At 49.9% G+C, this 22,197-nt stretch overlaps 2 protein-coding genes and 2 long non-coding RNA genes across 6 annotated transcripts in view; 3 read left to right on the top strand and 1 right to left on the bottom strand.

The window, feature by feature from the left end:
• Nucleotides 1–7,883, top strand: part of CRTC1 (CREB regulated transcription coactivator 1) — a 46,945-nt gene extending 39,062 nt beyond the window's left edge. The window contains exons 12-14 of one of the 2 annotated variants that reach the window (XM_081177841.1): nucleotides 4,233–4,319; nucleotides 4,747–4,927; nucleotides 6,190–7,883. In XM_081177841.1, coding sequence (XP_081033967.1) covers nucleotides 4,233–4,319; nucleotides 4,747–4,927; nucleotides 6,190–6,401 — 480 coding nt within the window. In that variant the 3' untranslated portion in view covers nucleotides 6,402–7,883. Of the gene's footprint in view, nucleotides 1–4,232; nucleotides 4,320–4,731; nucleotides 4,928–6,189 lie in introns of both variants that reach the window. The other variant, XM_081177840.1, reaches the window with a different exon arrangement.
• On the top strand, nucleotides 36–3,613 carry LOC308577804. Its single transcript, XR_014003702.1, has 2 exons — nucleotides 36–656; nucleotides 1,008–3,613. It is a non-coding gene; the product is annotated as an uncharacterized lncRNA (long non-coding RNA).
• A 2,225-nt stretch (nucleotides 7,884–10,108) lies between the features above and the next one.
• LOC308577785 lies at nucleotides 10,109–11,917 on the top strand. The gene is made up of 2 exons (XR_014003685.1): nucleotides 10,109–10,696; nucleotides 10,751–11,917. It is a non-coding gene; the product is annotated as an uncharacterized lncRNA (long non-coding RNA).
• Nucleotides 11,918–13,799: 1,882 nt separating this feature from the next.
• The window catches only part of COMP (cartilage oligomeric matrix protein), a 47,982-nt gene continuing 39,584 nt past the window's right edge, over nucleotides 13,800–22,197 (bottom strand). For both annotated transcript variants that reach the window (XM_081177722.1, XM_081177723.1), the window contains 3 exons: nucleotides 20,069–20,241; nucleotides 17,216–17,355; nucleotides 13,800–15,832 (listed from right to left, as the gene is read on the bottom strand). In XM_081177722.1, coding sequence (XP_081033848.1) covers nucleotides 15,783–15,832; nucleotides 17,216–17,355; nucleotides 20,069–20,241 — 363 coding nt within the window. In that variant the 3' untranslated portion in view covers nucleotides 13,800–15,782. The remainder of the gene's footprint in view (nucleotides 15,833–17,215; nucleotides 17,356–20,068; nucleotides 20,242–22,197) is intronic.

Below are 22,197 nucleotides of genomic sequence, written 5' to 3'. Positions count from 1 at the left end.
GGGACTGACTGCATCTGTGTGTGTGTGTGTGTGTGTGCGTGCGTGCGCTCTCTCTCTCTCTCTCTCTCTCTCTCTCTCTCTCTCCCTCCCTCTCTCTCTCCAGGCCTTTCGCTTCCATGCTTCTCAATGGCTCCGTCTTATTTTCTCTCTCTTCCCCAATCCCTCTTAATGTCACATTGTCCAATTTTTAAATATATATCTTTATTTATTGAATTTCTATACCACCCTTCGTCTGAGGATCCCAGGGCGGTTTGCGATAAAAAACGCAAATGCACATAGTAGCAGACAAAAACAATACCCCCCTCACTTCCAGCTATGTCTGGATGAGCGCTTGCCTGTTTTTAAATAAGGCGTAAAAACAGGGTTTGCACTGAACCTGTGCAATGCTGGTGGATTCATACTGCTTCAGCTATCGCACAGGTTTTTCTAAATGTGCAGACTGTTTTGATAATCCAAGAGGTTTCCCCCCTTAAAGCACACACATGGGTTTGAAATGACATGAGTTGAAAGGTGGCAACTTTCTGCTGTTAAGTTGTAAACGACACACTTCAGAGTACAAGGTGCAGCTTCTGGTTTTCTTCAGTATCGTCCATCACTCTTTTCGGCACTAAGTACGAATCTTACTCGGCTTCTCAGTGGCCACTGGAAGCAATATTGTATAATAATAATAATAATAATAATAATTTATTATTTGTACCCCGCCCATCTGGCTGGGTTTCCCTAGCCACTCTGGGCGGCTTCCATAGAAACCAAAAAACACTAAAATATCAGACATTAAAAACTTCCCTGAACAGGGCTGCCTTAAGATGTCTTCTGAATGTCAGGTAGTTGTTTATCGTTTTGACATCTGATGGGAGGGCGTTCCACAGGGTGGGCGCCACCACCAAGAAGGCCCTCTGCCTGGTTCCCTGTAGCTTTGCTTCTCGCAATGAGGGAACCGCCAGAAGGCCCTCGGCGCTGGACCTCAGCGTCCGGGCAGAACGATGGGGGTGGAGACGCTCCTTCAGGTATAATAACTATTAATATTATTAGTGCCATGAATTTCCTGCGCTTTGTCCTACATTAAACACACAGAGACCTACTTTTGAGTAGACATGTATACAGATGTGGCTGGGCTGGAGAGCACAGGTTCTTTAAAAGAAAACACACACACACACACACCAAATAAGCATGTTTGCTAGGTTTAAAACAGGCCAAGTAACAAGAAGAGGGGAAAGAATCTCCAGCCCTTAACACAGAGCTCTTAATCCATCACACACAGTCCGAGTTCCAAAAGTGAGTTTCAAAAATCCATAGGAAGAAGAGGGTTAGTTAAAAATTGAATTGAAAGACCAAAAGAAGAATCAAATTGTGAGACTTAAGTGTTTGTATAAAGACTTTGTTGTCCTGTGGTACCTTGGAAGATAATCAGACCCAAATGGCAAATAGTGGGTTTGGAGGCCTGCTAACACAGCCGGAACGAGTCGGCTAAGTCAGCGCACAGCAAAGACCTGCCGTAGGCGTCATGTTCATTGCCCACACAGCTGACGGCAGCCGGAGCACATGAAACCTTTTAGTACTTTCGTATTCAGGGAAAGCAAAGCACCGCTCGTTCCCAGCTCTCATCCCACAACGTGGGAGCAGTTGAAACAATCAGCAGCAGTTAGAAAGGGTTTTAAAAGGGTGAAGCAGCACAGAGCGGGAGACCTCAGGCAGTCTTGGGTGCTGCTGCTGCTGCTGCTTGGTGGGAAAATCAGGGGTGGCCAACCTTTCACACCCTCCATTGTAGAGTTGGAAGGGACCCTGAGGGTCATCTAGTCCAACCCCCACAATGCAGGAATCTCAACCAAAGCATCCATGATAGAGGGGTCACCTCTACTTAAAAACCTCTAAGGAAGGAGAACAAGGGTGACTGTTCCACTGTCAAACAGCTCTCACTGTCAAAGTTCTTCCTGATGTTGAGTCCAAACCTCCTTTCTTGTAACTTGAAGCCATCAGTGCAACTTCTGTGTGGAGAAAATCAGGGAAGGCCAAGCTTCTCCCTCCAGAAGTTCCTGGACTACAGTTCCCATCATCCCCTGCCCATATAGGCAACAGCAAAGGGAGGTGGGAGTTGAGGTCCAGCAGCGCCTTGGAGGGCCACCGCCTTTCCTCCATCCATATGTTAAGTTTAATGTACAGGTCTGGCCACTTGATTCGATAGCCTTGTAAATAAATCGGGGGTCGTGTCCAAGCAAGTTTTCCCCTGAGCACGACCTACTGAAATCAGTATACCCAAGCGAGTCATGCTCATTTGATTTCCCCAGGTCTGCTCTGGGGACGACTGCATGCTTGCCCCAGCCCTTGGTTGTTACAGAGGGGAGGAGTAGACTGAGAACCGGCACCTAGCCACAATAGCTATGTGGGGCCTCCCTGCTCAGGCACACTCTACCTCTGAATGCCGCCTGCTGCTGGTGTGCTGGAGAGAGCACCAGTGGCTGTCGGCCATCATAGCAAAATGGAACCCTTGTTTGCTGCCACCAAACGCCAGGGGGTGGCGACAGGGGGCTGCTGCCATTTCCTTCCTGCCAGGTTTAGGGGGGCATCTGCAGAAAGGAGGGTGCCAAGCCATGTGGCCTCGTCCCCCTCTCTCCGCCTGCCTCGATTCAGAAGGCCGAGAGGTCTTAGAGCACAGTTTGCAGGGGTCAGGTTCATGCAGGAAGAACAAAGCTGTGAGCCAGCCTTATGAGGAAAGGTTCCAGTGTGTGCATTTGTCCTTTTTTCCAGTTTTGAGAGAAGACGAGCAAGAGGCGATGGGATAGAAGCCTATACAAAACTAGAAAGTGGGCAGAGAAAACAAGGAGCTGGACCTCTTGGGCATTGAGGGGAATTCCTGGCCTTCCTTGCCGCAGCGCTCAGCCACTCAGTTAACGAAAGCTAGCAAGCCCCTCTCCCTCTTCGGTTCTGCAGAGAGAGCCTTTGGCTTCCGCAGCCAGCGGAAGAGGCCAGGTCTTGGATCCCAAAGTGCTGAAGTGATTAAAAAAAAGCCCTTCCCGTTTAATCACGTCTCCTCCACTCCCCCCCCCCACCTCCTGGTCTCTGCTGGCAAAGTTATTAAAAACAGTGCAGTTAAGGATCCTCAAGGGGAGCAATTTTTTTATTAAAAAGATGCATCTGTATCACTTTGCACTGCTGCACAGTTGTAAAATGAGAGTGGTTTCTCATAGACCCGCTGGTGGGGAGGAGGTGGTCGGATTATAATAGCCCAGCAGAGAAAGGTTAGGGCAGAGGGATTCCTGAATTTAGGTTGATAGTGGGGAAGGAGGCTCGCTTGCTGCTGCCCGTCTCGGCTGTTTTTTAAGCGCAGGACCAGGCTTGCAGAATCAACCTGGTTGGATATTTTTTTTTTTTGCAAAAAAAACCTCTTTAGGTCTTTCCTACTTTCTAAGAGACCTTGTGAGACCAGGACTCTAGAAGGCAGGGTAAAAGGAACTCGAAAGATTTGCTTTGCTTTGCCTTCTTCATTTTGAAGCAGTTTGGGGAATTGTAGCATTCGGGAGCTTCTCAATCAGGCTTTGCCAAGCTGATCTAATCTGTGCATGACTAGCGTTGGATGGAAATAGTAATAACAGCCGTAGGAGTACAAATAAAAATATTATTGGGCCACAACCAAGCGAATCTTACCAGCGTCTGATGAGCGTTGGATATAACGAGTCATAAGCGCAGTGGTAGTAGGAATAAAAATCTTGCTGTCGTTCCAAGTAAACTTCCTAACCAAAGGAGGGGGCATCTCAGCTGCTGCTGTTTTGGGTAGCACAGCCCCTTATCCTCCCCATTGCTCCATTGGCATGCAGTCATGTTGGTCAGGACAGTTTGCAAACTATCTCATCCATCAGAGCCTTTCTACCCCTCTCCCACCCTCTGGGGCAGACATGCTTCTTCAAACCATGCACGACCCATTCACTTTTGTCCCCTCTCCCCCTTTCCGGCCTGTGTGTTTCTGGCATGGTGGTGGCAGCGGCATAGCCCTCATCTAAGGTGGAAACCAGGGTACTGTGCCCCCCCCCCAGTCCCATCTCCTCTAGAGCTCTGCTCTTGAATTCATCATTCTGGGGCTGGTTGGTAGTTAGCCGGTGGGGTGGGGATTTCACCACGCAGCCTTCAATTCAGCATCCTCAAGGGCGGTCTTGGCAGACTGTCTGCTGCCCCCACTCTGGATTTCAGCAAAGGGCTCTTCTCTGCACTGATTCACTTCCTCCTCCTCCTTCTTGCAGCAAACATCTATCCTGGGGAGCGTCTTCGGGGATTCCTGTTACGACCAGCAGATGACGGCCAGGCAGGCAAATGCTTTATCTCATCAGGTGAGAGCGCTTTCTGTGACTCCCAAGCACCCTTTGACTGGAGGTTCAAATGGGATTGGTGGTTTCGACACTTCACCACCCAGAGAAGTTTGGTTCATCGGGCGGCCAGATAAAATATTTGCTAAATTTGTATGCCGCCCTTCGTCCGTAGATCTGGGGGTGTCAAATGCTAAATCACAATTTTGGCCATGGTTGCAAAGCGGAACGTAGAATCATAGGATTGTAGACTCGGAGGAAGGGTCCCCATGGGTCATCTAGCCCAGCCCATGGTTCAGAGCAGTATGCCCTTGGGATGATGATGATGATGATGATGTATTACTTGTACCCCCACCCATCTGACTGGTGGGTTATGAACCCAGCCGGCTTTTCAGCCCAGCCCAGCAAGGCTCTTTTATTAAGTTCTTACCTCCAGGATTCCTTCCTCCAGCTTGAGCAGTTCAACATGATTGAGAACGCCATCAGCTCCAACAGCCTCTACAGCCCCTGCTCCACCCTCAATTACTCCCAGGCGGCCATGATGGGCCTCACCGGAAGCCACGGGAGCCTCCAGGACGCCCAGCAGCTCAGCTACGCCAGCCACGGGAACATCCCCAACATCATCCTCACAGGTGGGCCCGTGGTTTGGCGCCTGGGGGGTGGGACTGGCTGCGCATCGCCACCCTGTGGACCTTTGCAGCTGCTGAATTTCTGAAGAGCAGCGGCTGGCAGGGCAGAAGTAGGGAGCCCAACAGCAGGTGGCACTGCGGCCGGCGAGAGACGGAGCCCACAAATGATAGTTTTCTCCTCCTCCCTGCTGATTTCCTCCTACAAGGAGCAATCGATGGACCAGTCTTTATGACAGTCAAAGGCCAGCTGGTGAAAAGAGCAATAAAAACAGGTATAACTGCTTCAGCACCAAGGGGCAGAAGAAGTAGGCAGAGCTGAGAATTTCACATGTGCTTATTTGCATTAAAAGCAACACTCTGTCAGTATGTGAACCAGAGTTTAAAATTGTTATTCGTTCACTGACCATCACTGTCACCATGGCGTGGCCTGGCCTTGTTGCCATAGAACAGAATTTCCTGATGGGCCTGGTGACCTCCAAGTCTTGGATTTTACAAGGGGAGACAGTGAGAATCAGGAGGAAGAGGCAGGCAGGCAGGGCCACCCCCCAGACTGGTTGCAGGTCAGAAGGCGGGCAGACAGAGGCTGGCGGGGCAGTGCCCATTATGCCCTTGCAGAGCAGACTCCATTGTTTCTGGGCCAGACAGTGTAGACCATGGGTCAGCAAACTTTTTCAGCAGGGGCCCATTCCACTGTCCCTCAGAACTTGTTGGGGGCCGGACTATTTTTTTTAAAAAAAATGAATTCCTCTGCCCCACAAATAACCCAGAGATGCATTTTAAATAAAAGGACACATTCTACTCATGTAAAAACACGCTGATTCCTGGACTGTCGGTGGGCCGGATTGAGAAGGCGATTGGGCCGCATCTGGCCCCCGGGCCTTGGGTTGCCTACCCGTGGTGTAGAAAGAACTGAGCTACATGGACTCAAGGGTCGGACTTGGCACAAGGCGAATTCCTACGTTTTCCTTGTTTGGAAAACCATGAGGACTAGAACATAGTTTTTCTAGGAAGAGCTGCAGCTTAGCTCCAGGGCTTCACATGCAGCTTTCCCCAGGTGCAATCCCCTGCAGCACCTTTGGGTCGGGCTGGGAATGCCCCCCACCCTGGGTCTGACTGTCTGAACAGCTTCGTGTGTTGCTAACGTCTGAAGTTAGCTCCTGGGCTGCCCCAAGGAGTGGGTCAGGTGGAAGAGGAGCGGAGGCTGGTCCTAACCAAAGGTCTGTCTGTCTGTCTTTCTCTCTCCCCCTCCACCCTGCCACTCCCAGTGACCGGGGAGTCCCCTCCCAGCCTGTCGAAGGACCTGACCAGCTCTCTGGCCGGCGTGGGGGATGTCAGCTTCGACTCCGATTCCCAGTTCCCCCTGGACGAACTCAAAATCGACCCCCTGACCTTGGACGGGCTGCACATGCTCAACGACCCCGACATGGTCCTCGCTGACCCCGCCACAGAGGACACTTTCCGGATGGACCGGCTGTAGGGGAGAGGGGAAGAGGGGGCGCGTCGCCGAGAGTGAGAGAGAGCGCATGCCAAATCGCAAATAAAAGGTGTACCAAGTCTCGGCGCCCGCAGAGGCAGGGACCGGCCCACCTCGGGTCCGTCGCACCTGAGAGCCGGGCTCGTTCCACCCTCACAGAGCAGCTGCCCACCCCCCCGTCTCCCCCCCCCTCCAGAGGCCACTGGTTTGGGAGAGGACCTCTTTATCCACAAGCCCCCCTTGCGCCCTTTCCGTTCCTCTCGCCCTCTGCTTGCCACCAAAGTTCGGTCCTTGTTCTCCTTTGCACTAAATGGTTTCTCCGTGTTTGTTTTTGGGAAGGCAGGGAGTGGGGTGGCAGTAGAGTAGGCTGCTCCCCCCTCTCTTCCTCTCCCCCCCCCCCGCCCCGGTGGCTGGGCAAAGCGCTCTGAAAAGGTAACTAGATAGTTCTTACCCCCCCCCCACCTCTGTCAAAACTACCGAGTCTCCGGTTTCGGTTACAGAAACAGCCACTTCTGCATGAAGCCGGGAGCTTGGGGGGGGGTGCTGGGGGTTGCGCGACAGACACGTGAAGCCCCACCACCCCTGAGTTCAAAAGCTACGTTGTGGATATTGCTGCTTTCCTTCTGGGAAATGGGGTGGGTGGGGTTTCAGTATAGGAGGTGGTGGGGAGAGTCTGGTGAGCCCTCCAGAATAATTCCCTGAGGCAGATGCTTGGCTTTGAAGGATGGGGAGGGGTGTAAATGGTTAGTGATCTCCTGCCCCCCCCCTTTTCGCTAGCCTTGACTCTCATCCAAAACTCTATTGCTGCCTGTTCCCCCGTTTGCCTCCTTGCTCAACAGTTGCAGAAACATCTATTTTTTGGGGGGCAACACCGTCCGGGGATTTAGTTGCACGAGCCGCCTAACTCCTCTTTCCGATTCAAAGGACTTTTTTGGCAGGGGGTGGGGGACAGGTAGAGGAAGAGGAGGGGCAATTTTATTTATGTCGCATACTTCCGTTACCTAAAGGAAGGAGCTACGGTTTCCTCTTGGTTGAACGCTTGCGGGATTATTGCTGTCCAGCGTGCAAGTCTCTCTCCCCTCCCCTTTTTGCATGGCAAAGGCAGTTCCCGCCCAGTATTAAAGGAAAATATCTCACGTGCATGATTTGTTATTTTTTAGCAGGGAATAGCGAGGAAAATCCGGTTAGCCTTGGAGGGGTGCCGAGCCAGACTGAGCCCCCAAATGGTTGCTGAGGGTGGCAGAATCAGAGGGGTTCAGTGGGGAATCGTTTAAGGGGACCCCAAGATGTACACACACGTCTCCTGCTTGCAAAGTGGACAGAGATGTTCTCTCCTTTGACGTCTCGAGCGGAAGGCGCTCTTTGGCGTGGGGCAGTTTTTTGGACTGACTCCAATGCGTTTGTCACTTTCCGTTGGCAGAATCTCATGCCAAGTGCCCCTGGGGTGTTGGTGGGTCCCTGAAACACATATCTGGAGCTCAGAAATTCTCTCGCAGGCATGTTTGTGAGTCTGAATGCTTCAGGCAGGGTCTCCCTGCTCCCCACCCCCCAAACACTTTTCTTTTACAGCATCCCATTCTTTAGGCCAGGTCCCTGGTTTTCTGTGCTGCTGGGGAGGAAGTGAACCTCCCATTTGGCGAAAATGCTAATCTGGTAGCCTCCTGTGGCTCCCTTGGCCTGGCTGGGCGATATCTTAAGTCCTCTGGGCCGTCCTGGCTGGCGCAGCAGAGCTCACCTCCCCGCCGTCCCCTCTTCTGCTCTGAGTTGGCCGGGCAGCGTTCAACTTGAGTCCCTGCCTTGTTGTCCCTCAGGTTCTGGGTTTGAGTCCTGCCATAGCCTTCCCCGAATGCCTCCCCCCCCCGGCGACTTACAGCTGGGCCCCTGGGCCCCTGCATGTGCCGCTAGGAAGTCCCGTTCCGAGTACATGTCTGCTTACACTCCGCCTGTGCCATCCTTTGTTTTACGACTTTTGCACTAAAACTGTGCTGTCTCCTAGGCGTTCTGTGTGGGCGCTTCGATGCAGTGCTTCTCCCCCAACCCTTTTGACTCCCAAGAAGTGGCCTCTCCCATTGTTATATAACCCGTATCAGTATTTTAGCCTCTAGTACTCGCCGTGGTCTGCCCATTTCAAGGCTGCTCTGGGTCCCTCTCCTGCACGAGGAGGAGTCCCGTCTGCTAAAAAAAACCCCCAGGAGGTGGTAACTCTCCTTCTCCGAACGGTGAATGCAGGGATCTCGTCCTTTGGCCTCCAGCGATCCTGTCAGAATTCATTGGTCCGACTCTCTGGGATGTCCTTCCCTCAGATCTCAACATGTGCACAGTCCTCTTCAGTCTTTGGCCTGCCGTTTGGGGATGTGGAATTGGAAGACCCGTTTCCTGGTCTCGTAAACACACGCAGCTCTCGAACCGGACAGTTTTATAGGGAGATGTGCAAATCTCTCCTCCTCCCCTTTTCTAAATTACACATTGTACATAGGAGAGCCTGAGTGCGGATAAACTGTAAGTAGTTTTACAAAAATGGCCTTAATATATATCTCTCTATATATCTATATATCTGTATACACACGTGAAACACAAACACAAAAAACCCCTTTCTGGATTTGTTTGAGGGTCACTGAGGATTAGGGACCATTTGCTTTGGAGGGGCACTGTTTAAATTTCTGGTTTGTGTTTCATTTGTTGCTGTTGCTGGAAACTCTTGTTAAAGATGGCAGGATCGTAGCGCAAGATACTTCGATGTTCTCGGTATCTCTCTTCCCAGCATGGGGCAGCGTCATTCTTAATTTATCACGTTGAGTATCCAAGCGATGACTTTAGCACAACGGCAAATTACTTCCTCCGTTAATGCACCTTATATTCTGCTTCTTTCTGTTTTTTCATCATGGGGAGGGGGGATTTCTATCCTCACCCCCCACCCTCAATTCTGTGTTTAAGGCCAGGCACCCAGAGGTTTTGAGGTACATGCTCTGTGTGCATCAAAAGCTGATGCAGAAGCTTGCTTTAAAATTGCTTATTTTGAAGGGGGAAGAGCTGAAAGCTCCCCATATCCTTCCTTTTGGGGGATTCTACCCACCATGATTCTGTTCCAGGGGAGAATGCTTTGTTGCAGGAAGTCCTGCTTCGTTCAGGAGCGGGAGTGTTGTTCGTTGCTCAGTTAGGGGCAGGTTTAAAAGAGCTGCTCTCTTTCGGTTAGGTGCCTGGCTTGTGTATATGGATGGGCACCGTGGTGCGTTTGTCTTAAGCCGTTCTTTCTGTACTCTCCTTTCCTCCCCCCCCTTTACCTTCCCAACAACCCTGTGAGGTAGGTTAGGCCAAGAGATGGCAGCTGGCCCAGTGAGTGCCTGTGCTGCGTGGTCGTTTTATCCTGGGTCTCTGTGGGCCTGGTCCAGTATTGCTCTGTGTGTGTGTGTGTGTGTGCGCGCGCGCCAGCTAATAATACTGTGCAAACGAGACCAGTTTCACCCCTGCAGTGCGGTCTGAGCCCCTGAACTTACATAAGCAGTGCCCTTTCTCCTTACAATTTGGCAAGAAAAAGTTCCCAGTGAGGAAAGGAGCGCAGAAGTCGACGTCCCTCCAGTTTCCATCAGGCTCTGCTTGCTCCACAGCACGTCCACTGGAGCAGGCCAGGAGGGGTACTGCGCCTTCTCATCCCAGTGGGAGTCCCAGGAGCCAGGAGGGTCCCCTTTCATTGCCGATTCGGGTCTGCCACCTGGCTGCCAGGCAGTACAGGCTTCCATAGCTCAGTTGGTAAGAGCATGAGACTCTGAATCTCAGGGTTGTGGGTTCGAGACCCATGTTGGGCGAAAGGTTCTTGCATTGCAGGGGGATGGGCTAGATGACCCCTTGGGGTCTCTTCCAGCTCTACAAGTCTGTGATTCCTAGCAGGAGCTTTGCTGCCAGCCCAAAATATTAGCAAGCCATGTTAGAGCCCTAGAGCTGATTGGGGGGTATAGGGCAATTAGTCCAATTCTGCAGATTTCGAGTATCTTTGTAATAAACAAGGCTCTCTTCTGGAAAAATGCCACATCACATTCCTTAAATCCCCACCCAACAGCTGCCATTGTTGGTCTTTGAAAATGGAAGTTGGCCCCCCAAAGCCCCTCTTGGCATCAAGTGCCAAATGAATTAAATGACAATGAGGACTGTCACCCTCATTGTCAGGGCCCTGCTCCATTTCCATCCTTGCAAGCTGTGTGGAGAAGCGTTCCTGAGCATATGCAGAGTTCCGCTGCCCCCTCCTCCTCTCCCCGTGTAACCCCCACACCCCGATGGACCTGGTCCCGGTTTTGTAAGGGGGTGTGTGTCTCCCCACCTGCTCTTTGGGTGGTCTCTGGCGGCCAGCGGTTGTCGAGAGGCCAGGATGGGTATCAGAAACAATTGGAAGGATGGCAGGCTGTCGGAAGAGAGGCTGGGTGCTGGTGTTTTAAATCCACAATGCTTTCCGTTGGCTTCGAAAAATGTCTTGCAAAAGCAGGGGGAGTATCCTGAGCCAGAGTGAATGACTATAAATACATATATATTGGTGTGTGTGTGTGTGTGTGTGTGTGTGTGCGCGTGCATGTGTATGCAGACTGAGATGGAAGTGTAAAAAAAGCAAGACTTAAAGTGGCGCAGGGAGCAGGGTACGGATCCAGCAACTGGGTCAAGCCCAGCCCCCTCTTCCCACAGCGGCCAGCCAGACCCCCAGCAAGCAGGGGGCTAATTGTCCGGATGTCCTCGGATACAGGATGCTGGGCTCGGTGGTGGTCAGACCCAGCTATGCACAAATTGGGGGCGGGTAGGATAAGACATCCCCCCCCATCCCTGCCAAAAAAGGCCAAATTTGGGGGTGGCCTCTGCCCATTGCATGTCCAGGGAAAGCTGAAATCTGTTATTGCTGTGGCTTTTCTGCATGTTTGCAGGAGTCTTGCTGGGGGCTCCTTGTAAATCTATCTCTGACAGGCAGCAGCAAGAGACTGAACTGTCCCTTTTTTAAATAGAAAAGAAAAAGGAAAGCTACTTCTTTCTCTCCCCCCACCCCACCCCCCATTTCCATCCTCCTTTTCCTGCCTCCATCCTTTCAAGGCAGCCATCTCCCCCCACCCTTTTTTTCTTAGGTAGAATTCCTCTCCGGAAGAGGACTACCTACATACTACACCCATGGCTTTTGAAAAATGAAAGAAGGCACTTTGATTTATTTTTTTTAATTAAAAAAATTCCCTTGTCACTGTGAAAACATCTGTGAAAGAGCAGTTGAATATCTGAGTATGCATTCTTCTTCTTTTTAGGGGAAAAAAGGGGGAACCCAAACAAAAAGTTAAGTGTTTTTGTGTTGTAACTTTTTTTTTTTAATGAACCGGTTTAACCTTCCTTTTATTTTCAAAAGAAAACTTGTAGGGTTTGTGCGGAATTCCCATATTGCAATATGTGAATTGGGGGTGGGTGCGGAGGGTTTAAATAACCAACACACTACGTTTATGGAACTTCAGTCGATATCTTTGTGCTTTTCGTTGTATTTATTATTGTTGTTTTTTATTTTTTTTTAAAAAAAGGGGGAAACAACTTCCTTCCGGGGAGGGGGAGGAGGGCACGGTGCGTGTGTGTGTATATAAATATATATATATATATATATATATATTTTAAAAAAGTATATATAAATAAATGTGAGCTTGGCCAGTTTCTACTGTGTTTATAAAGGAAAGGCGTGGCTTTTTGGGGGGAGGGGAACGCAGGCTGGGGGGGGGGAGAGACGCTTTGAGGCGCCCGCAGCAGCAGCAGCAGCAGCAGCAACAGCTTGGTACTTTCTGCCTTTGGGGTGTTGGGTTTTGGTTTTCATCCGCCTTTTTCATAAGAACCGAAAGCAAAAAAAAATGTATAATAGCTGTTGGTATCTTAGCATGTGTATTGAAGCAAAGGCTGTCTTGGCTCAATGTCCCCATTCTCCACCTGCAAATTGGACGATCTCATGCCCGTGGTTGAGAATTCATTGCCTTTTTTTTGCTTTTTGCCTGGTTCCCTTCTCTCCTCTCCTACTCCTCCCCCCTCCACCCCAAAGCCTTCTCGGTATATCGATAACAATGACAAAATTCCCAGCGTTAATCGTTCTCCTCCTCCCACCAGCCCCAATTTTCAGGGGTGTCAAAAAACGGTGGAAAGCCCACCTTTGGGACAGGGTTGGGTGGGAGATGGGCTCTGAGATGCCTTCTCTTTCCGCCCCCCAACTTATATATGTTTGGGAAGCTGGGGCAACCCATTCAGATGGGCAGGGTTCAAATAATAAAATGATTATCGCCATTATTATCAATTGCCGCCACATCCAAACAGTGTTCTGTTACTGTATGGCACGGCTGACCGGAGCCGGACGTGTCTTCTCCTGGCCCAGCCTTCGCCAACCTAGCGCCGCCACCCCCCCTAAATGCTGGACGGGGTGGGCAGTCAGGTTTTTGGAGGCTGGGGCTGGGTGCGCAGTAGAAGCTTCTCTGAAAAAAAACCCCAGCAGAGCTTTAAAACGTAACTGGGCAGATCAGCAGAGGCTTAATGCTCTCCCTGACCCCCCCCCCTTCCCAAAAATGAATGAGCCAGGTGGGTCAAAATACTTCTCCCCATAACCCCTCCACCCCTTTGCAAGTGTGTGTGATTGGGGGCAGGGATGTGAAGTTTGACATGTCCCCCACTTTAAAAACCCCCCAAACAGCAAGTAGGATTAAATTGAATTCAGTGCAAATAAACACGACTTGCTGAAATAAAAGGAGGCAGGGTTGTTTTAGGGGTTGTTTGTTTTTGCCAAATTGGGTAGGGGGATTAAGTGTTTTGGGGGTGGTGGTCCTGGTGCTGTTTTAGATGCAACCCCCCCCCCCCAGTTCTGGGGATACCTGTCAATTCTAGATTACAGTTCTGTTAGTTTCAAAGCCTTCATTTGCAGCTGATAGTTTTTAGAAAGACCACAGGGACTAGCTGCATGGTGTTTTTTTTTAAAAGAGAAATGGCGGTATCAGGAATCCCTACTAAAAGCCATTATCCTTGGAGTGGGGAGATTCACAATCCTCTTGAGGCGGCACCTGTGTTTCACTTCGGGAAACCCGAACCAACCATTGCATAGAAATCAGCCCTTTTGCAGAAGCCGCTCAAAACTCTCTGTGCCAGGAGACGGAACGGCTCAATCCCTACTCAAGATCCTTGATTTGGAGAACACTTAGCTAAGGCACGGCTTGCAAATGCAGCCGCATCTCTTTGGCTGCCCTGCCATACGCAACAGAAACACCAGGATTAATTCTGCAAGCTTTTGCAGGTTGCGTCCGCGGTCGGCCATACTCTGAGTTAGTCCTATTGAAACAGACGGATGTGGCTAAACAGGTCTGGTGGATCTACTCTGAGCAGAACTTAATTGGGCTGCAACCCTAACATCACTTTCTTTTTTTGGGGGGGGGGGGGTAAGACCATGCCTAAACGTTATTTCCCCCTTCAATCCTAACTAGTTCCTAACTCTATATGGGCATGAGCAGTTGCACATTAAACGTAATTATCCATATTATAATAACCATATTGCTAGAGACATCCAGAACATTAACGCAACTTAGCAAGTAAACAAAATGTGCTTAGTTCTAGCTGTTAGTCGGGTGGTAGCTTTTCAATACATGGCTTTCTTTTGGGGGCAGGGAGGAAATTAAATTTTTCTCTCCCCCCCCCCCCATTTCTTTTGGGGCACCTGGAAGTGTAAAAGAACACCAGGGGAAATGTGGCTTTTATCTGAATAAGGTAGATTCAGCTGTGTTTGGCAGCTTCCCTTACAGACAGGCAGCTAAAAAACAGTAACACAAAAATCATATTTTGGGTTGGGGGGGGGAAGGCGGATTAAAAGGGTGGGAAGGGAACAGTCTTTTGTTTTCTGTATTTTTGGATCGTGTAACATCCTGTTCTTTATAGTTTTTTTTTAAAAAAACAAAAACATGAGGACTAGTGGAATGACTTTACTGATATATGCAAATCCTACCATTGAGTTACAGGTTTTCTTGGGGGGTGGGGAGGGGGGTACTTGGGGGTGGCAGCAGCAGCACAGGAACTCTGGAGCATAGAAGCTTAATTTATTGTGGCTTTTTTCTTGGCAAAAAAAAAGGAACCCTGAAGGTGGCTTTGTAAGCGTGTGTGTGTTTTTTTCTTCTTTTTGCAAACTTAAGAACATGACAATGATGTGAAAAAGCGGCAAAACTCTGTGTACATTCTTTTTGATCTCTCTTTTTTTGGTTCGATCGTTTCCTTTTTTTCTTTCTTTTCTCTGTGAAGGCTTTTTTTGTCTTTGTAACTTTGCATTATTTGTAAATGAAATGTAATAAAGTTCAGCTGTTTTTCTCTCTGGCTGCTCAGCTCTGCTTTTCTGAATAATTGTTGTTAATTGCAAAGCTGCTTTGCAATGGGTTAAAAAGGGTCTTTTTTGCAAAATGCCTTCCGCTTCCCTAGCTAGACGGCAGTTTTGCTTTTTGGGATCTCTCCTGGCTTTCAGAGAGCCTGCCCTGCGGGCAGCATCATAAAATAAAACGCAACCTTCTTGTCCTTAAGACAAAGTAATTTAATTCTCCAAATTCTCTATACATACATATTTTTTAAAAAGTGCTTTCTCTGCGTTTCTTCTTATTGCTTCCAAGAAGGTGCGCATTTCATTACCTGCCTTTAATGCACCAAGGATTCAGGGCCGAGGAATGAGCATGTAACTGGGTTTGGGAGGAAGCCATGCGCCACGTTTACCCAGGGTCACTTGCTCAGACTGGCAGCCGCCCGCCAGGCTTCTTGCCACCTGAGCCTTGAGGGGCTGAGGATCGAACCAAAGCAGGGGACCTCTCTTGCAGGATGCCAGAGCAGGCCAGATCGGATTAGCTCAGCACACATTTCCCTCCCTGTCCAATTTAATTTACATTTCTCAAAATTGGTTACTTGCAAGACTACGACCATTTCTCAAGAGGGACGTCGCACCGCATCACCCCGTTTTTGCATGAATCGCTGATCTGTGCCTGGACAGTGGTTCATGCAGGGATGCAACGGGCAGCCCCACTTTCTTGACATCAGACCCGAACCCCCTACCTAGGGGTGGAGCAGAAGGAAGCAACCTCCCTCGGCTGGCGAGTGCTTTGGAGTTCTTGGAGAGCTGCTCCTAGCTAGCCTCTCCCCTCCATGTTCTCAAGCGCCTCCGCTGGAACAACTGGTGCTCTTCTGCACGGTGCAGAACATTCAGCAGATTCGTGGCCAGTGAGGGATTCCAAGGGGGCTTCCGGTTACTAGGGAAAGGGAGGCGCAGCGATGCCAGAGGGCGGCTGGGGCAAGGTGTTGCGGGACTGTCCATAATTCGATATATTGTAAAAAGAGCAGGAAGCAGAGGGGTGAGTATGTGAGTCTCGGGCCAACCCTAAAAGGCGCTTAGTAGTCTTGCTGGTTCCGGTAAGATTCGTAGTCCTCTGGGATTGTGTCTGTGAATGAGAGAACAGGAGGCAGGGATCTTAGAATGGGGTTACCAGACGTCCCCGTTTCCCGGATTTGCGAATAAGTCCCCGGACAAATTCCATCCCCCGAATGTCCCCGGGAAACGCAGCGGCGGCAGTCTCAGCAGCCCGGAGCAGTTGGCTCTGGCTGGCTTCAGGAGCTGCTCGGAAGTCCCCATATGACGGTGGTGCAGCTTCCAGGCTGCCTCCACCTTCCCTGACCCAGCAACTCAGCTGTGAAGGGAGGCTTCGTGCTGCCTATTGGAGCAGCCTCCGAACTCCTACTTGCGTGCAAGCAGGAGGGGGCAGGGATCTCTCAGGTAGGCAAAGGGAAGCCTCCCTTGCCAGCTGAGGGATCCCCGTCCCCTCCTTGCACGCAAGTAGGAGTTGGGCTGGGGCTGCTCTGAAAGGCAGTGTGAAGCCTCGCTTCCTAGCTGAGGGATCCCCGCCCCCTCCTACTTGCATGCAAGTAGGAATGGGATTGGGGCTGCTCCGATGGGAAGGGAGGCATCGCACTGCCCAAGCCTCGCCACCGCCGCTCCTTGGCCCTCCTCCACCTTCCATGCCTGACCCACCGCACACCTCTCCCCCCACCACCAAAACCCAACAACTCGTGCTGCCCAGGCTCATGGTAAAAGGAGATAGAAGCCTCGGAGGAAGGGGAAACATGGCGGTTGAGGTCAAGGCGGCAGTCGCCCCTCTGCCACTGTCCCAAACATGTAGTAATTAATTAAAGTGTCCCCGGATTAATTGGAAAAAATCTGGTAAGCTTATCTTAGAATGGTAGAGTTGGAAGGGGTCCTGAGGGTCATTCAGTCCAACCCCCTGCAACGCAGGGAGTTACAGAATCCCACAGACTTGATGATGCGACTGTGGGAGCAAAGCGCTTTGGTACACCCCTCCCTGGCCAACACTCTCTTCCTACAGCGGCTAAATATCCATAAGAAACTAGGAATCCAGATAGACTGCCACTGGACCTGGAGGTTCCACAAGAACATAAGGAACCTGTTCTGGATCAGGCCCGTCTCGTCCCAGCATCCTGTTCTCATAGATGCCAACCAGATGCCCCCATGGGGACCTGAGTGCGAGAACCCTCTCTCCTCCTGGGGTTTCCAGCAATTCCTATTCCGAAGCATCACTGCCTCCAACAGGTGAGTCCCAAGGGAAATACGACCCCAAGACCCACAACTTGCCGGAGTCTGCAAAAGCAACTGAAAGTCGCTTTCCTTTTGCTTGTGTGTGAAACCCAGTCACTAAATCTCTTTTAGCTCCACCCTCTGGCGTTAAAATTGGCATGGCTTTGAAGGCTGCACCCAGGGATGGGGAGAGAGGATGTGTGGGGCTGGGCGGGAGGGAGTGGGGCCTGCTCACCGTTGCAGCGATAACGCAGGTTGGACCAGATGATGTTCTCCTGGGAGAAACAGAAGACCCCCAGGCGCCCGCCTCTCATCGTGGTGTCGAGGACAACGCCTGTGTCGGCCACCAGCTCAGGACCCTCGTAGAAGCGAGCCCTAGAGAGGCAAGGAAAACCATCAAGGATTCTAATGCCAGCATATTTGTGGCAAAAATGTGAGGGTCTAGGAGGCAGGAGCCTCTGCTTGAAAATAATAAATCATTATTATTATTACTATTATTACTATTATTATTTATACCCCACCCATCTGGCTGGGCTTCCCCAGCCACTCTGGTTGGCTTCCAACAAAATATTAAAATACAGTGGTGCCCCCCAAGGCGAAATTAATTCGTTCCGCAAGTTTTTTCTTCTTGCGAGTTTTTCGTCTTGCGAAGCACGGTTTCCCATAGGAATGCATTGAAAATCAATCAATGCGTTCCTATGGAGACCGTCCGGGGACTGAGGGGAAGCGCCGCGCGCCTTCCCCTCTGTCCCCGGACCTGTTTAAAGCAAGGGGCGGCGGGGAGAAGATCGCTAATCCCCGTTGCCGCCCCTTGGTTCAAAAGGGGTCCGGGGAGAGGGGGAGGCGCGCGCGCCTTCCCCTCTGTCCCCGGAGATTGCGGGGCTGGCAACGGGGAGAAGCGATCTTCTCCCCGCCGCCCCTTGCTTCAAAAGAGGTCCGGGGACAGCGGGGAAGATGCGCTGCGCTTCCCCGCTATCCCCGGAGCTTGCGGGGCAAGCTTCGTTTTGCGAAGCAAGCCCATAGGGAAATGCATCTTGCGAAGCAGCTAAGGAAACGAAAAACTCCTTCGTCTAGCGAGTTTTTCGTCTTCCGAGGCGTTCGTCTTGCAGGGCACCACTGTACTGTAATACATCAAACATTAAAAGCTTCCCTAAACAGGGCTGCCTTCAGATGTCTTCTAAAAGTCTGGTAATTGTTTTTCTCTTTGACATCTGATGGGAGGGCGTTCCACAGGGCGGGTGCCACCACCGAGAAGGCCCTCTGCCTGGTTTCCTGTAACTTGGCTTCTCGCAGGGAGGGAACTGCCAGAAGGCCCTTGGCGCTGGACCTCAGTGCCTGGGCTGAATGATGAGGGTGGAGATGCTCCTTCAGATATACTGGGCCTTTGAGGCCGTTTAGGGCTTTCAAGGTCAACACCAACACTTTGAATTGTGCTCGGAAATGTACTGGGAGCCAATGTAGGTTCCTGCCTCCAAGATTATTTTTTGAAATAATAACACAAAATCTCTTTGGAAATAACCCCAAATGAAGGCCCCTTTGTACCTTAGGAACTTGCCTTATCTGGTTTTATTTTTAAATACACATTTCACAAAACAAGACAAATAATTGGAAACTGAAAAGGGAGTTTATAACCTCTTGCTTTGTTTGAAATAAATTTTGCAGGGTGTCTTGCGTTCAGCGACAACAGAAAACAAGAAGATGCAGTATTTTATTTTGTTTTTAAAAAACAGATCGCATTCAAATTCATGCACCAACACGAGGTGGAGGGAACCAGCCCCAAACAATAAAAACAGGCATCAAGAGCCGTCAAAACCTGCATAGAGCAGGAAGTCGGGAGGCTGTTGGGCTCTGCTGAGGACGGAATCCCAGAGCTACAGGACTGTAGTGATCAGGTGGGATTGCTATGAGGAATTACAAAAAATAAGGAGCAAACCATTTGTGTCAGCAATTAGAGCATTGCGTTGACTGGGTTTGAGACATCTTGATACGATTTTTCATCAATCCACGCCTCTGCATCCCTGTCTTACCGTATTTTTCGCTCTATAAGATGCACCAGACCACAAGACACACCTAGTTTGTGGAGGAGGAAAACAAGAAAAAAATATTCTGAATCTCAGAAGCCAGAACAGCAAGAGGGATCGCTGCGCAGTGAAAGCAGCAATCCCTCTTGCTGTTCTGGCTTCTGGGATAGCTGCGCAGCCTGCATTCGCTCCATAAGACGCACACACATTTCCCCTTACTTTTTAGGAGGGAAAAAGTGAGTCTTATAGAGTGAAAAATACGGTATTTCTCTTGCTTGACACAGGTCAGTTGCCAGTTGCTGCACCAGGCATCCTAGGCCATAAAAGATAGTAGGCAGTTTCTTTGATGTAGCTATTGTTAGTTTTGTTAATCTTAGGGCCAGGAAGAGAGTTCACAAGGAGATGGTAAATACTGTTTATTGCTGTTTATGACCTCCAGAGTTTCCTAAAAGCATTTATTCTCAGATATGTATGCATGCTCAGAGTAGTCTTTGTAGTTAAAAGTTAATTTCTTCTGATCTAACTTTGTCCCACGTGGGGTTTTTGAAATGCTCAGAGGAAATCTGATTGGTTCTTGTTTTTTTCAATTTTTAAAATTAATTTTCAAAAAAAAATTAAGACAAACAAACATACATACATCCTAATTGTAATTAAACCAATCTTAATAACATTGTTAAGTGACTTCCTCAAATCCCCCTGGTTGAATTTCATTGTATATCATTTTAACAGTTTTCCATAATCAATTTTCTCAAAAAAAATTAACTTAGTCACTTAACATCTTTCATTCTTTCTAATTTAGCTTTAAACATCTTAATTCCTATAAATCCAATTGGTTCTTACGTACACTGTGTAAAAAGTTTTTTTGTGAATAAAACAACCTGAGCCAAGGGGCGGACAGGAATTATTATTACACGCACTCCTCCCAGAGTTTTGCTGGTTCAAGCCTCTGTGTGTATTTTATTATCTTCCTTTGCTTTGGGAACGCCTCACAGGACCACCACTGAGCCAGACCTTTCCCCCTGGCACCCATCCCTGGCGCACCTGTGCACCTGGTCCTTGCCACTTACCGGATGTAGCCCACCTGGGGCCGGTGCTGCAGGAACCAGCGGTAGGAGGTCTTGTCCTTCCAGCCGACGTTGCGAGGGTCTTTCCAGAGCAGCTTGACCTGGTTGGCTGTGTCCCCAGTGTGCCAGAGGGAGTTGCGGAGGTATTCTCCAGGGCCCGTCTTGGACTTCACTGCCTGGGATTGGAGGGAAGGGCAGCGAAGTTCAGAAAGCAGGAGTGGGTTGTGGGGGCTTCCCTGAGCCCCCCACCCAGATGTGGTTGGAGACCCACAACCTATCAGCAACCCGCCCCTCTCCTATTTATATAACCCGCCTTTCTCGCAAGATGGGATTCGAGGCAGCTTCTGGCATTTAAAAAATAATGGTTGTAAACGTTTTTTTGGCGACCGTTTTCATTCGTAAACCGGTTTTGAGGTTTTCTTTTCAACACTCAGGCACGTGGATCTTACGAAATCAAAGAAACAAACGTGGAATGCAAAACAATTATAACGAACCAGTGTAGTCAAAATGAATCCGAACACATTTAGAACCTGCTTGTCATAGAACTGTATTTTGTGTTTTTTTTATCCAGTATTTTTATGTTGTGAACGGCCCCGAGATCTATGGATGGAGGGTGGAATACAAATTTTAATAATAATAGGGTTAGAAGTGATCCTGAGGGTTCTCTAGATGAAACCTCTGCAATGTGGGAATCTCAACTATGCCATTCATGACACACACACACACACAGAGAGAGAGAGAGAGAGAGAGAGAGAGAGAGAGAGAGAGAGAGAGAGAGAGAGAGAGAGAGAGATCTTGAGGCAAGCCTTTTCCTAGAGAAAAAGACTACCAAGGGCAGTAGGACTAGTTGAGGTGATGAAAGCCTAGGGGAGCTTCCAGATGACCTGATCTGTTTGCTAGGAGCATTCCATTCTGATCTGAGTACTTGGCCATGGCCCCATCAGCCTCGGTGTCAGACGGCTGCCCTGGCAGGGGATGATGGGAGTCTAGGACATCTGGAGGACAACATGTGCACTAAAGTCTGTCTTAGCCCCTTTCCTGGAGGCCGGCCAGAGCCTTTGCCTTGTGTCTGCAGGAAAACTGGCTCTTAACTGCTTGAACAGCCTGCGGAGCCAAAATGCAGGCGAGATTTGAGAGAAGGCAATTGAGATATGGGACGCGGGTGATGCTGTGGGTTAAACCACAGGACTTGCTGATCAGAAGGTCAGCGGTTCAGATCCCCGCGATGGGGTGAGCTCCCGTTGCTTGGTCCCTGCTTCTGCCCACCTAGCAGTTCGAAAGCACGTCAGAGTGCAAGTAGATAAATACCGTATTTTTCGCTCTATAACACGCACCAGACCATAACACGCACATAGTATTTAGAGGAGGAAAACAAGAAAAAAATATTCTAAATGAAACAGTGGATGTATGATTTTTGTGGTTCATGCTGTGGCCACAGACATGTGATCTGACGGTGAGTTTGGGGTAGCCCAATGCAAAAATCCTGAGGATCCATGTGGATCCGTGCTTTGTAACCACGTTTTAAGTGGGGAGGGAAGCAAAAGCACTCAAGGGACAAGGGGTGGTTGGAGAAGGATGCTGCTAATAATGCAGGAGAGGCTGCTCTCCGGCTTTGCTCCTTTAGAACAAGCAGGCTCTACGACTCTCCCTCCTCCCCAGCAAGGAAACCACGATAGTAACCACTCTGAGACAAATCAACAAAAATTGCGACCAACACTCTCCCCCAACAAGCGCAGTGAGGTCAAAACACACACACACACGCAGAGAGAGAACTGGTCCTAAAGTTGCAGGGCACTGGAAGTCGCAGGGGCGCTGGGGGAGTGAACGGGAAGCAAGAGAAGGAGAACGATCCCTCTCACACACAGAGACACACAGAGTGTCAATTCTAACGTCGCAGGGGCGCTAGGAGAGTGCAAGGGCGCAGGGAGAGTGAACGGGAAGAGAAGGAGCCCTCACACACAGAGAGACACACAGAGTGTCAATTCTAAAGTCGCAGGGGCGCAGGGAGAGCGCAGGGGTGCAGGGAGAGTGAATGGGAAGCAAGAGGAGAAGGAGCCCTCACACACACACAGACACACAGAGTGTGGATTCTAAAGTCGCAGGGAGAGTGAACGGGAAGCAAGGGGAGAAGG

Source organism: Podarcis bocagei, assembly GCF_964188305.1.
Source record: "Podarcis bocagei genome assembly, chromosome: 18".
NCBI classification, from domain to species: Eukaryota; Metazoa; Chordata; class Lepidosauria; order Squamata; family Lacertidae; genus Podarcis; species Podarcis bocagei.
Note: the sequence above shows the minus strand (reverse complement) of the source record. Positions and strands in the feature narration are given on the sequence as shown.